Here is a 13,643-nt window from a genome sequence, read left to right as displayed (position 1 = left end):
AGATTTTATTTATTTATTTGACAGGCAAAGATCACAAACAGGCAGAGAGGCGGGGATTGGAGGGAAAGCAGGCTCCCCACTGAGCAGAGAGCCCGATGTGGGGCTCAATCCCAGGACCCTGAGATCATGACTTGAGCTAAAGACAGAGGCTTAGCCCACTGAGCCACCCAGGCACCCTGACAATCTCAACTTTTTAAAACACTGCAGTTGTAACATATAAAACTTTGGTCCGAACTTGGCTGGAGTAAGGCAAGTTACACCCACATGAGTCTTACCTGTCATCTCCTTAGCCTGCTCCACGATAAGATGATTGAGGGTCTCTTTTTCCTGCTTCAGCAAAGTATTTTCTTCCTTCAGACTTGATACCAGCTATAAAATAAAACAATCAACTCAGATGGCTGCAGTAGACAGAGGACGCCCCATACTGAACATAAAGACCACACCACAGGCCCTCTTTACCGCCACATCTCTGCACCTCATTTCTTTGCCTAGGTCCATCTAGTCATTTTTTTTAACCTGGCTCAAGCATTAACCCCTCCAGAGAGCCTTCCTGGAAACTCCTTGCAATTAGGTGTCTCTCCTACAGGACCCTGACATGCCTTGGATGTGCCTCTTTATAGCCCTTAGAAATGATTGACTTTTACTTCCCTAATAGACCAGCAATTCCTAGAGAATGGAGAAAATTGCTGTTGTTTTGCTTTGTACCTTGAGCATTTAGCAACTGTCTGGCACCTAGTAAGCATTTGCTGTTGAAAGAATTATAATGCCTTCTCACCTCAAAAGCCTAACAAAAGTTTCGGTGTACTGATGATTCAGGTATTAAGAGAGATTAAGGAGCTTAAGAAAGATATGAAGAGGGCATTTTGGTTCTGGAATTCACTGGATTCCTTCTGAAGCTCCCTGCTGTCTGTCTTGTGGAAGAGAATTTCCCTTTCATCTCCTCTTAAGAGTTTTACAGGGTTGCAAACTAGTCCTTTTATTCCATGTTTAAGCATTGACCTTACAACAGTGTGAAAATACTTAAATGTCACAAAACTGTACACTTAAAAATGGTAAAAGTGGTAAATTTTATGTTACATGTATGTATATTTTGCCCCCAGTGCACGCGTGCACAAACACACACACACATACCCTACACATAAAACACATTGACCTTTTTCACTTTCTAGTTCTCAGTTGGATGAGGATTCCCAGGAAGCAAAAATTAAAACCAAAGGTAAACTTTGCAAAGTTTATAGTTTACTTAGTTCACCTTTGACATAAATGTGTGCTTGTGTGGAGTAAAATTTGAATTCCTTTCTCTAAGCATAAATTCAAGGAACTCTTTAAGTAATAGCTTGCTTTTTTCCCTCCCTCTGTCCTTTCCTCTCTCCCTTCCTTCCTTCCTCTCTTTTTAAAGTAAACTCTATGCCCAATGTGGGGTTCAAACTGTGACCCTGAGATCAAGAGTCACATGTTAAAGCAATAGCTTTAATTATAAAAAGAAAGTTTTCAGGAGGTCAGAGACAGAGAAAGACAGCCCTATTAAAATTCAGAAGGCAGTATGGGGCACCTGGGTGGTGTAGTAGGTGCAGAGTCGGACTTTCAGTTTGGTCTCAGGTTGTGATCTCAGGGTTATGAGATTGAGCCTTGAGTCAGGTTTCATGCTCAGCGGGGAGTCTGTTTCTCTCTCTCTCTCCCTCTGCCCCTTACCCCATCCCATGCATGCACTCTCTCAAACAACTAAAATCTTAAAAAAAAATCTATTCAGAAGTCAGTACAGAAAAAGCACAGGAAATTGAGACTCTTGCCAATAGTTATAGCCAACAGTCAACTCTGTTTTAATTTAAAGATGGTAATTCTAGTGGAATTTATGAAAATCTATCACTTTTTTCAAGTAAGCTTTATGTTGAGGTACTTTGATTTTGCTTAAACAATACATTGCAGTGCTTCTTGAGAACTGTAATATTTTCTGTATTTAATGAAGCTTTGATATAAACATTGATATACACTTGTAAGTAAAAACACCAGTCCACAAGCACTGTTGTTGCTGTTCTATCCGCATCACGGCTCCTGGCTACAGTCAGTGTGCAGACATTTGTACTTCTCCCACTCGGACTTCTCACACAGCCTTACAGGTTTCCAGAAAGATCTCTATTATCAGCTAGCAACATTTCACTGCTTGATTGGCTTCTTAATCATGTTAATCCTTTTAGAGAAAAAGGAGCCTACACTTCACCCAGACCTTTGTATTTAAAAAAGAAGAGTGTGGAGTACGTTCTTGGCCATTAATTCTCTTCTTAGAACACTGCTTTGCCTCTGTTCTTACTAGAGTCAAAAGGTTCTACTAAAAGACCTACAACTACTCATCCACTGAGTGGGAGACATGCTTGGAGAACACTAATCATGAACAGTAAACAAACTGACATTTTTACTTCAACTTCAACTGAAATCAACCTTGGGCCACATGGCCAGGTCATGACGACAGCACATTTACTTTGTGAAAAGAATAGATGGGGATATGAAAACTAGTTCCCACCTGCTCGGTTTCCTGTTTGTATCTATCTGCACGCTCCTCAATGGACTTTTTCTCTGACTGAGTTTGTTCCAGGTCTTTCCGGAGCTTGGCAATTTCCTCCTGCAGACTGAGGACCCGTCCGGTAGCAATCTTGGCTTCCTCCTCACTTAGCTGGAGACGCTCTAAGTCACTTCGTAGTTTCTCAGTCTCAGAGGTGTATATTCCCTCCAGGTTGGTCAGTTTCTCCATGAGGCATTTGTAATCTTTGTTCTTTTTAGACACACACGTATAAGTAACAATAAGAATATATATCATCAAGTGTATTTTAAGAAAACCGTATTTATTCATCATATTCATGCTATATCACCCTAGCACTGATAACATACCTAACCAAAATACTAACCACAACCTTTATAATCAATACCTCTTGAAGTGAAACAAAGAGAGAACAGGCAGAATTAATTCTGTTTTACATCATAAGCAACGTAGATGTGATTTTCTCACGATCACAAGGTGAATTACCACAGTAAATTCTTAATTTCCTGATTCTTAAACCAGAAATAGAAAAATCTATACTTGCTTTTGAATATAAATCAGTGTTCTACTGAAAGCCATACGCTAGGCAGGTGATTCAGAAAAATGATAAAATGGGCTCAAAATCATAAGTTATTTACGAATCTCTTTATTACCTCAAAACACTTCCCACTCAGGTGAATTCCTCCTTCTCCCTGATGAATCTCACTTTATTCTGTTTGCTGGGTTTTGTTTGGATTTGGTTTTGGTTTTGGGATTTTTTTGCCCTCCTCGGTATTTATGTATTATTAATTACTACTGTATCATTTGTATGTGCTAAAATATTACTTGGTAACTATCTCTAGGAAATAAAATTTTATTCCTGTAAACAGACTGTACATTACTCAGGAGAATGGACATCCTTCTGCCTCTTGCACCGTATCTCAATGCTAAACAACTCATCTGTAAAAGGAACCTTAAAATTTATGCAGATGAACGATAATGATGGAAGAGATTTATAAAGTACAAAGTACAATATGACTCTTGGTCATAAAGGTTTGGAATGTTGTATATCTGGCTGTATTCTCAGAATAATTTCCTCCCTTCGTCCTTGTAGGTGTAGTCTTACCTATGAGTTTGTCACTCTTTCCATAACGACATTACTGTCTTTATTATTTTACCGTTTTTGCTTCAACTGAAAAGTGAAGCCAAGGGGAGACACTGCTGACCACATTCCACGGCCCCCCCTTTAGGCAGCCCCCTGCCCCGGGGTCCCGAGGAGGACACACCTGCTCATCCACTTTGCGTTGCAGCTGCATGATCTTGTTCTCCATGCCGATGTGCAGCTTCTTGTAGCGCTCCACAGAGCGGGCCTCGATCTTGAGCTTCTTCAGCTCACGCTTGGCCATCATCCGCCGGAAGCAGCACTGGAGGTAGATGATGGCTTGCATGCTCCTCCTGTAGTGCGTGCGAGCCAGCCAGCCCCGCACCCACTTCTGAATGATAACTGCTTTGTGTTCATGGAGCATCTGTGGAGAAAGGGAAATCCAGGTAAAGTCCGACCCTGGACCAGACTAGAGGTTCAACGTCATCAAACCAGCTACATCAGGCTGAGAAGCCAGATGCCGCCCAAAGGAAAGGATACAAACATTGTATTGTACTGTCTGGATTTTACATATCACAAACCTATGCTTATACACGAGGTATGACCAGTAATCTCACTTCAGAAGCTGACACAAGGGGTACTACAAAGTTTATTACTGATTTATTCACCTTTCCCCCCAGAAACAAACAAACAAAATGACACTCTTGTTTGCCACATTTGAGGAAAGCCATTTTAGTGAGAATTTCCCGTTGCTATTTCAAATGTAGCAGGAATCCACTTATGAAATTCAAAGGTGGTAGAGATGGAGCTTTAAAAGGAAAATAAAAGATGAAGTGAACTAATCTTAATTTTGATTTTCTATTGTATTTTCTAAAAAAAAAAAAGATATTCCCCTAAACTTACAAACAGCTTATAACAACAAGGTTGCCTTATGAGATGAATTTGTCAGTAAAGACCATCAAAAAGGGATTGTATAAAGAATTTCCAGAAATGATAAATAATTCTTGAATTTAAAAAAAAATTCTTGAACTTTAAGAAAGGTTAAATTAGGGGCGCCTGGGTGGCTCAGCGGGTTAAGCCACTGCCTTCGGCTCAGGTCATGATCTCAGGGTCCTGGGATCGAGTCCCGCATCGGGCTCTCTGCTCAGCAGGGAGCCTGCTTCTCTCTCTCTCTCTCTGCCTGCCTCTCCATCTACTTGTGATTTCTCTCTGTCAAATAAATAAATAAAATCTTTAAAAAAAAAAAAAAAGAAAGGTTAAATTAGCAAAACCTTGAGGTATTTCTAAGTCTATAATTTTATGCAATAACCTGTGTGATAGAACTGATATTTAAATGTATGTAATAATGTATCTCTTACAAAACTTTTTATATGTAAAACTCTCTAAAACTATTCAATAGACAGTAGTTTAATAAAAGAATAGAAGCATAGCTCCTGTTTTTAGATTAACAGAGAAATAATGTAACATTCTAGAGAATACCTTTAAGAAATAAGTGGCTAAGTTTTAAATACAAAAAAATCATAGGTCTATTGGAGACCTTAACAGTCCCTTTGGCAGTTAAAGTCTGCCCTTTTCAGCTGCTCTCCTAATGCCAAGGCAGGCTTCAGTCTCTGCTCAGCCAGCCAGTCAGTGTGTATCAAGGTGCAGTGAGGCTGGCAGGCCGAGCTCTCACTGAGCATAACAATCCCGAGGGAGCCCCTTGCCTTATCTGGATGACTAGTGACGAAATGGATAAGACTCCATGATGGAAACTGAAGGTTTTCAGACACTCTCAGACTTTAAAACTCAGCACACAGTGGCAAAACTATTAATGCCAATTTTCCTATGCCATTTCCTTCTCTCCATGTTACTTCGGACGTCGGTCCATTTCTGAAATTTCAGTCAAATGGAAACAGTATATAATTAGAGCTTCCACTCTCAATCTCATGTCCATCAGTGAGTCAGAGAAATTAAATGGCACCTGCTCTCCCTTTTGGATGCCCAAATCCCATGAAGGGGAAGCTCGGACTGGACAGAGCTAGAAGGAGCACTGATGGGGTGCTACCGGCCTGTATATGAGCTAGCCTCTAATGTGCTACCCACACCGTGTCTAGTCACACTGAAAGCTGAGTTGGGCAGAGCCTGCCTCTGCTACACTGAAGGCCTCACAACCCAGTTCAGATGTCCCTGAGGAAAACATCTCAGGTAGGGGTAACATCTCAGGAGGGCAACCAGTTTGTTGTATCTAAAACGTCAAGTTTAATAAGGCTTTACCTCTCCCTGAAAGCTCATGCCTATAGAGAAAGAGCTCCAGAAGGCGTGGGCAGAAAGACCCGGAGTAGATGCTTTCAAATTTTCTTCAAAACACAGCTATATGGGGTGCCTGGGTGGCTCAGTGGGTTGAGCCTCTGCCTTTGGCTCAGGTCATGATCCCAGGGTCCTGGGATCGAGCCCCGCATCGGGCTCTCTGCTCAGCGGGGAGCCTGCTTCCCTCTCTCCCTCTGCCTGCCTCGCTGCCTGCTTGTGATCTCTGTCTGTCAGATAAATAAATAAATAAAAATCTTTAAACAAAAAAACAAAAACACAGCTATACGTGTTTTGCTCATTCAAGCCTCATTAACTTCCGATTTTCTTTGCTGCATAAAATTATTTCACAATAAGAAAGTAAGATAAACACATAAAAAGGACCTGGACAAACCCATGCACTACTTGTGACCAGAGACATGTCACTCCAATCATTCTACTGATTTTCCTTCTAATGGTGAATGCCACCAAGCTCTAAGATCCAGACTGTATTTCCAGCTTATTGAGAATATACCCTAAAGCCAAGCTCAAAACCTTGTCAAAATGAGAGAGATAAAAACCTTCCATCAATTAGATCATATATTGTCAGAGGTAAGGACTAAGATTAATCTGGTGATCCGTTATCTAGTCAGGTTGATTATTGTGAGATATAATGATTATTTGTCAAAAATTGCTGAAGCATCATATTCTAGTCAATATAACTTTTAACCACATTAATGTAATTTATTTCCTTTTCACCATGTTAAATTCTTCTAAGGCTGTTTCATTCTTGGTACAATCTTCTACCCCTCTGTCAGATATTCTACCTATTCAAAGCTCATCATAGTTGGCTGAATAAAGGCCCCCAGGGACATCAGGTCCTCATCCCTGGAACCTGTAAAGATTACCTTGTTTGGGGAAAATGGTCTTTGCAGATGTGACTAAATTAAGGGTCTTGGGGCACCCAGGTGGCTCAGCCAGTTGGGCTTCCAACTCTTGATTTCAGCTCAGGTCGTGATCTCAGGGTTGTGAGATCAGGGCTGTGGGATCAAGACCTGCTTTTGGGCTCCATGCTGAGCATGGAGCCTGCTTGTCCCTCTCCCTCCCCCTGCTCCTGTGCTCTCTCTCGCACTCCATCTCTCTCAAATAAATCTTTTTTTAAAAAATTAAGGGTCTTGAGATGGGGGCATTATCGTGAATTATTTGGTGGGCCTCGAATCCATCATGAGCATTCTCAGAGGAAACAGACAAGAGAAGCAAAGTTAGACACACAGAGGAGAAAATGATGTGAGGATGGAGGCAGAAGTCGGAGTGATGTGGCCACAAACACAAGGGATAGTGGCAGTGACCTGGCAGAAACTGGAAGAGGCAAGAGACAGAGTCTCTGCTAGAGCCTCTGGAGGAAGTACAGCTCTGCTGACGGCTTGATTTTGGCCCAGTGATACTGATTTTAGACTTCCAGTCTCAGGACTCAGAGAACACATTTCTGTTGTTTTAAGCCACCAGGCTGTTGGTAACTTATCACAGCAGCCACAGGAAACCAGTTTGGTTACTTCTTTTTTCAAATTACTCAGATAAAGGGGCAAAAGGAAGGTATTTTTTCCACTACCCTGTTAACAAATACATATACTTTGAAACAGGACAAAACCAGATAGGGAGGCAAACCATAAGAGACTCTGAATCTCAGAAAACAAACTGAGGTTTGCTGGAGGGGAGAGGGTAGTGAGGGATGGTGTAACTGGGTGATGGACACAGGGGAGGGTATGTATTGTAATGAACAATGGGTGTTAAGTAAGACTGAAGAATCACAGGCCTGTTTCTCTGAAACCAATAATACATTATATGTTACTTCTAAAATTTAAAAATAAATAAATATATGTACTTATTTAATATTTAAAAATATATTTCAATTGTCAGTTATCTCTATTCAGTTTCTATGTCCACAGGAAACCCTGTGGTATTTGGTACAGATATGGAATTTGATTAATGTTAATGGAATGAATAAACAAAGTTAGAAATAATGCCTCACCTTACGATATCTATTTCTGGCCAAGTAGCCTCGCAAATAAGACTGAAGAACAATAGTGGCTGATCGTCTTATCTTGTATCTCCTGCGGACTATATACATGCGCCAGTACTTTTGAATAATGGTTGCTGCCTTGGTTCTGCGCAGGAACTTAGCATAGCTGGCCAAAGAAAAGAGAGGTGCAGAGTCAGTAATCAGACAAACGCAGACTACATTCTGTACAGACGTAAAGGACCAATAACTTCAGCAGAATAAGTAGTACCTCCATTGTTATTATTCTACTATTATACATGTTAAGTCATTTATTTGTAGGGCAATTTATAGTTCCTCCAAATAGTTTTGCATTCATTTTCTGATTTGAGTCTTCCCTAACCTAGCAAAGTAGGATGTCCCACACTCCCCAATATTACAGTAAAGAAAGTGAAGCTCAGAAAGCTTCTCACTTTCTAGGACAGTGTTCATTACCCCAGGATAGATCCCCTTTACACAGCTGACTGGCTGTCCACGGTAATCCCAAACTGATCACCACCAGCTTTCTTACATCTAGCCATTGCTAATGTGTGATGTTTCTCCCTCATCTACCTGTTTGGGCCTAAGTTCTTTGCCTTAATTCATCTCCACTGATAGTTCTAAATTAAAATTACCCCATAGATAAATCACACTCAAGTCTCATTCTCCTCCAGATCTCCTGTTAATTGCTGCTGAAAACTCTTCAGTGGAATCATTGTTAACCAGCACATATTCATGACTGTGTTAATTTACAGAGGATTTTTTCAAGCCCACATAAAAGTAAAAAAAAAAAAAAAAAAAAAAATCGGAGGACGGGAGTAGGCAGTATTTTTTGTTGATGAATCTAAATCACTTATAAGGGTATTTAACTGTCCTGTGAGTAAATCTGTCCCTTTCTGAAACAGGAAGAGGCAGGGCGCTGCCTTTCAAACACGAAGACCCCTGAAAACTGTCCTCGGTTGGACAAGGAACCAGGTGGGCTGTCCGAGGTCAGGGGCTGTGAGTCAGGCTGGAGGGGCGACCCAGAGACCTACCATCGGGCCTGGTAGCCTCGCACGTGTCTCTGCACAGTGATGGCCGCCTTGCGCATGCGCAGGTACTTCTTTCGCAGCAGCCAGCCTCGGATAGTCTTCTGGATCCGGATGCAGGCCGCCCGCAGCTTGTCTGCTCTCAGTTTTTCTAGGTAGGCCACTTGACCAGCACGGAAAAAGATCTTTGTCTTACCAAACTGGTATTTGTCCTTGTCCTGTTTTGTGGAAGAAATTGTATACTCAGAAGTAGAAATGATGACCATATAAATGAACTTCTAAAAGAGAAAAAGATATGTCTAAAAGCAGAATCAGTAAAAGGAAGAATCTAGTAGCTAAAACTTGGGCTATATCGCCATTAACTAATGGAGCCAGATTTTTTTATCCTATGCAAGTCAAGCAAATAAAAGGGATTTTAAGGAAAACTGTAGTTTAAGAATTATTTTCCAGAATCATTCTACCTGGAATTATTATCTCTGGCCAAACACTTGGTTGTGGGTTATAGGCAATTTGAGTGTTTGCATTTTAAATATCTCAAGGAAATGGAGACGCTGACACTTGCTCTGACTGACTCGGGCTGTAAGCATTACATCAGGCTGTATGTTCCATGAGAAAGCTGAAGGGACAAAAATACCAGCATGAAGAATAAGGCAGGAAGCAATGTATGCAAAATAAGAATTAAACCACAAAAACTTGGCATACTCATATCAAGAGTTAAATTTGCAACAGTTATCTGTTGTCTTTAATCAACAGTATCTGAAAATAAACACAATCCTATAAATGTATCTAAAATCCTTGTACAAATTTTAAAACTCCTTTTATAAGAACATAATCACTTGTACAGCTCATCGATTCTGGATTACAAGCAGAGCGGAGCAGTAAACACAGACACATGCTATTTTTTGTCTACCACGTTCTTATCCATCTTATCTAGAAGGATGCAGCTTATTAACCATGCTCATGTCAAAAGAACGGAATTTATTTATAGTAATCACTACCATGATCTGATAAGGCAAAACAAAGAGAATCACTTTTCAGTGTAAACAGTGTAAACAACCTATCTTGTATGTAAACCCAGAAAATCAGAAATCCCCATATATACCTAAAACATCTAAAATTATTTTAATTTAAATGCATAAAGCTTACATAGGAAGCATAGCTGGAGACAGAAGCAGGGCTAAAAGGTGGTTCCCCTCTCCTTCTCCCTGTCCCATCTCAGCTTCCCCACTCCACCCCTGCTCCCCTCTACCGGCAGCCTCCTCTGCACACCGCCCTGCACACTGCCCTGCACAGCCCTGAGCCAGACCTGGTATGGTCTGGGGACATCATGGTCTGGGTGTAGGATTGTTCCTACTTTCTGCTCTCCATTCCGATCTGAACCTAGGTTAGAAAGGGGTTGGTCCAAACCCAAAAACATGATTCCTTTTACATATTATTAAGAAAGTGGCTTTAGTTCTTCCAAAGGAAAACAAAAGTTATTATTACCAAAGAAGAGATAATTACATTTAATTAATAGTAATTAGGACTAATTACCTCAAAGTGAGGTAATCCATTCAAACTAGTGTAAAACAAATGAAAATATTTTTAAAAAAACCTTTTATGGGGAGCCTGGGTGGCTCAATCATTAAGCAACGGCCTTCAGCTGGAGTCATGATCCCCAGGTCCTGGGACCGAGTCCCGCATTGGGTTCCTTGCTTGGTGGGGAGCCTGCTGCTCCCTCTCGCACTCCCACTACTTGTGTCCTCCCCGCCCCGTTAAATAAATAAATAAATAAATTCTTTAAAAAACCTTTCATAAATCTTAAGTTCTTCATGAACTAGAGTACCTGTTCTCAAAATGGAGTCCTTAGAACAGCATGAGCATCATGTGGGAACTTGTCAGAAATGCATATTATTGGGCCCATCCCAGACCTACTGAATAAAAAATTCTGCAGGCTATCTCAGCAATCTGTAGTTTAACAAGCCGTCCAGGTGACTCTGATGCATTCTAAAGTTTGAGAACTCCCTAGTTTGGCATACAAGACTTTTCAAACACCAACCTGTATTTCTTAACCAAATCCCTACTGTTCCATGTATCAATCTTATACTGAAAAAAACAAAACAAAACAAAGCAACAACAAAAAAGCGCTATACTGTTTTATGAGCAAATTCTATGCTTTCTTACTTCTTCACACCTTGCTCCCTTATTAGGATACCCTTCTGCTTTTATACAATCTTACCAATTCTTCAGGGCCTAACTCAAAAAATGCCTCTTCCATGAAATTGTTCCTCCTTCCCACAGTACATGTGGCTTTGCCTTCCTGTGACTTCTTTAGCATTCAACAGACACTAAGGCTTACTATACTTATCTCTAAAATGCATGAATTTCCAAGACAGACTATGTTATATTAGGACAAGACTTGCTTTTTCTTAATCACACAGTATCTGGCCTGATATCTTCCATAAATAAGTATGAGATGAACTTTTATTGATAATGATCAAACTCTAAAAGGTGTGTGTCTCAAGTCTGGGTCCAGACCTCTCCAGACGTCACCATTCTGTTTCCTGACAATATACCATCCCCCTCACTAGGTCTAGCATCTTAGACACAGTGAGCCTTGACCTCTGAGACAGTGTGCCCCCACCCTCCCAACTCCAAATAATCTGGATTAGTGGTATTTGGATTTACCAGGGCTGTCAAACCTTACAATCACAAGGCCTTTGGCCAGTATCTGTTCAGATGAAGATAAATGAAAATCCTTCTTACCAGTATCAGTTTCTCTAACACATTCTTGCATGTTTGCTTTCTGTCACTCAGCACATCCTTTTGCTTCATTAGGACACGGTAGCGGCTAAAAAATTCTTGGTAGGTCCACCTGTATGAAAACAACTCCCATCAGCTTACCGGAAGAGGTAAGACTCTCTCCCAAAGGGTCCCTTCCATATGAAACTGGCCACGCTCACCGTGAGGGGAAGCCCGCTGCACTGATGCGGATGGTTTCCAGGACACCACATGCTCTCAGCTGCTGCACCGCCCTCTTCTCATCAAACCTACGTGTAAAAAGGAACATCAGTGACATACAAAGAAGCTTGGCTGCAGCCACAAATTACCCTCCTCAGTCCAGAGAGCAAACTCTTTTGTAAGGAGTCAAATGGAGAAATTAAAAAAGAAAGCATTCAAAAGTTGGAGCGGGGATCACAACGGCAAACCCTGGGGGGAGGAGACAATTAGCAGTAAAATAAAAAGCAGAGCCATAAATAGGATCTGTAGTTCACACCACACACCTGTAACAAATACCACTGGGCATATTTTAAGAACCCTAAAACTCCTCAGTACTTTGCTCTTATTTATTAAATGGCTTGCTGTGGTCAGATGTTCTCTTGTTTCTTTAGCTCACCATATATAGCTTCCTTAGAATAAAGACTGGCCAACTCTGGAGATTTCTCTAAGAACAAATTAAATATACCTCATCCGATTATTTTTTTTTAATATTGCTGTTCTAAAAGTTCTATTCAACTTTGTGGGTACATACAAAGGATTTATAGTGTCTACCGATAACAATTATTTTTATTTTGTACTATATCTTAAATACTTTGTTTATTTTACTCTAGACAAATGGCATCTGAACATTACACTGACACTAAGAGAGGAAGTAGCAAGGCCTGCCCTTGCTGAATGATCACTCCTTGTACTCCCCCAGTTAAGCCCTAAGCACCCTATCCTAGCATTGTGCTGTGCTGTCCTCTCAAGTGTTCTGTTGGCCGTAGGAGATGGGGTTGGCTGATGGAAGGTAATGGCCCCTAAGGTTGTCCAGGAGAGTGGCCCAGGCGGTGGCAGCTTTTTCTGCCTCCCATTGCCTCCAGAAAGGGCTTCTTGGCAATCAGGAGGATATATAAGTCTTTCATAACTGCCCCTGCATCTAAGGCAGAATCTCAGAGGGCAGGGTTGGCAGGGTGTAGGAAAATGAGCCCTCATTCCCTATGCAGTGGGAGTGGGAGTTATAACCTTTGGTAAATGTGCTTAATCTGACCTATAAATTCCCCTTCTAGAAATAGATTATCCTAAGATGATAATTGGGCAAATATACAAGAATGTTTGGCAAAATATATTTATCATATCATAGTGGGAATAACCTTAATAGTCATCATTTAGGGAATAATTTAAATAAATAAATGATGGCATATTTATACAATGAGAACTATGTAGTCATTAAAATGATGATGTGGATTTTTATTTACTAACTTGTAAAGCATCCACAATTTATTGAGTTAAAAGCAGACACAAATCCACAATTACAGCACAATCCCCTCTGATTAGTGTCTCTCTCTCTCACACACACACACACACACACATACCCACATACCATAGCAGGGAAGGAAGGGATGTTGGTTGGTGGTCGAGAAGGATGTATATGAGGTAATACCTGTCATCTCAGTGTATCATGAATGTTTTTCAATTTTTTATGCTATTTTATATTTTTTAAAAACTGTTTTTACAATGCATATGTATTACTTTTAAAATTAGAGGAAAATGTCCATTTTGAGAAGAAAAAAAAACTTCCCTCTCATATATGATATTTGATGTAGGGCAAGACAGTTGGTAATAGTAGACAGACTCTGAGGGTTTAAACAGCTGGAAAGTAGCAGAGCGAACTGTGAACCTTCACCAAGGCAGCCTTATTACACAGGGCTCTGGTTTTAACTAATGTCCAAATAAGCAAAAGCC

The 13,643-nt window shown here is 40.7% G+C and overlaps 1 protein-coding gene across 7 annotated transcripts in view; it reads right to left on the bottom strand.

Annotated features, from left to right (window-relative positions):
• MYO5A (myosin VA) overlaps nucleotides 1-13,643 on the bottom strand; it is a 201,805-nt gene that overhangs the window by 58,170 nt on the left and 129,992 nt on the right. For all 7 annotated transcript variants that reach the window (XM_044230814.1, XM_044230813.1, XM_044230815.1 and 4 more), the window contains exons 17-23: nucleotides 11,882-11,968; nucleotides 11,685-11,793; nucleotides 8,946-9,157; nucleotides 7,906-8,062; nucleotides 3,799-4,038; nucleotides 2,519-2,767; nucleotides 276-369 (exon numbers count right to left, since the gene is read on the bottom strand). In XM_044230814.1, coding sequence (XP_044086749.1) covers nucleotides 276-369; nucleotides 2,519-2,767; nucleotides 3,799-4,038; nucleotides 7,906-8,062; nucleotides 8,946-9,157; nucleotides 11,685-11,793; nucleotides 11,882-11,968 — 1,148 coding nt within the window. The remainder of the gene's footprint in view (nucleotides 1-275; nucleotides 370-2,518; nucleotides 2,768-3,798; nucleotides 4,039-7,905; nucleotides 8,063-8,945; nucleotides 9,158-11,684; nucleotides 11,794-11,881; nucleotides 11,969-13,643) is intronic.

Source organism: Neovison vison, chromosome 13 (assembly GCF_020171115.1).
Source record: "Neovison vison isolate M4711 chromosome 13, ASM_NN_V1, whole genome shotgun sequence".
Classification (NCBI taxonomy): Eukaryota; Metazoa; Chordata; class Mammalia; order Carnivora; family Mustelidae; genus Neogale; species Neogale vison.
Note: the sequence above shows the minus strand (reverse complement) of the source record. Positions and strands in the feature narration are given on the sequence as shown.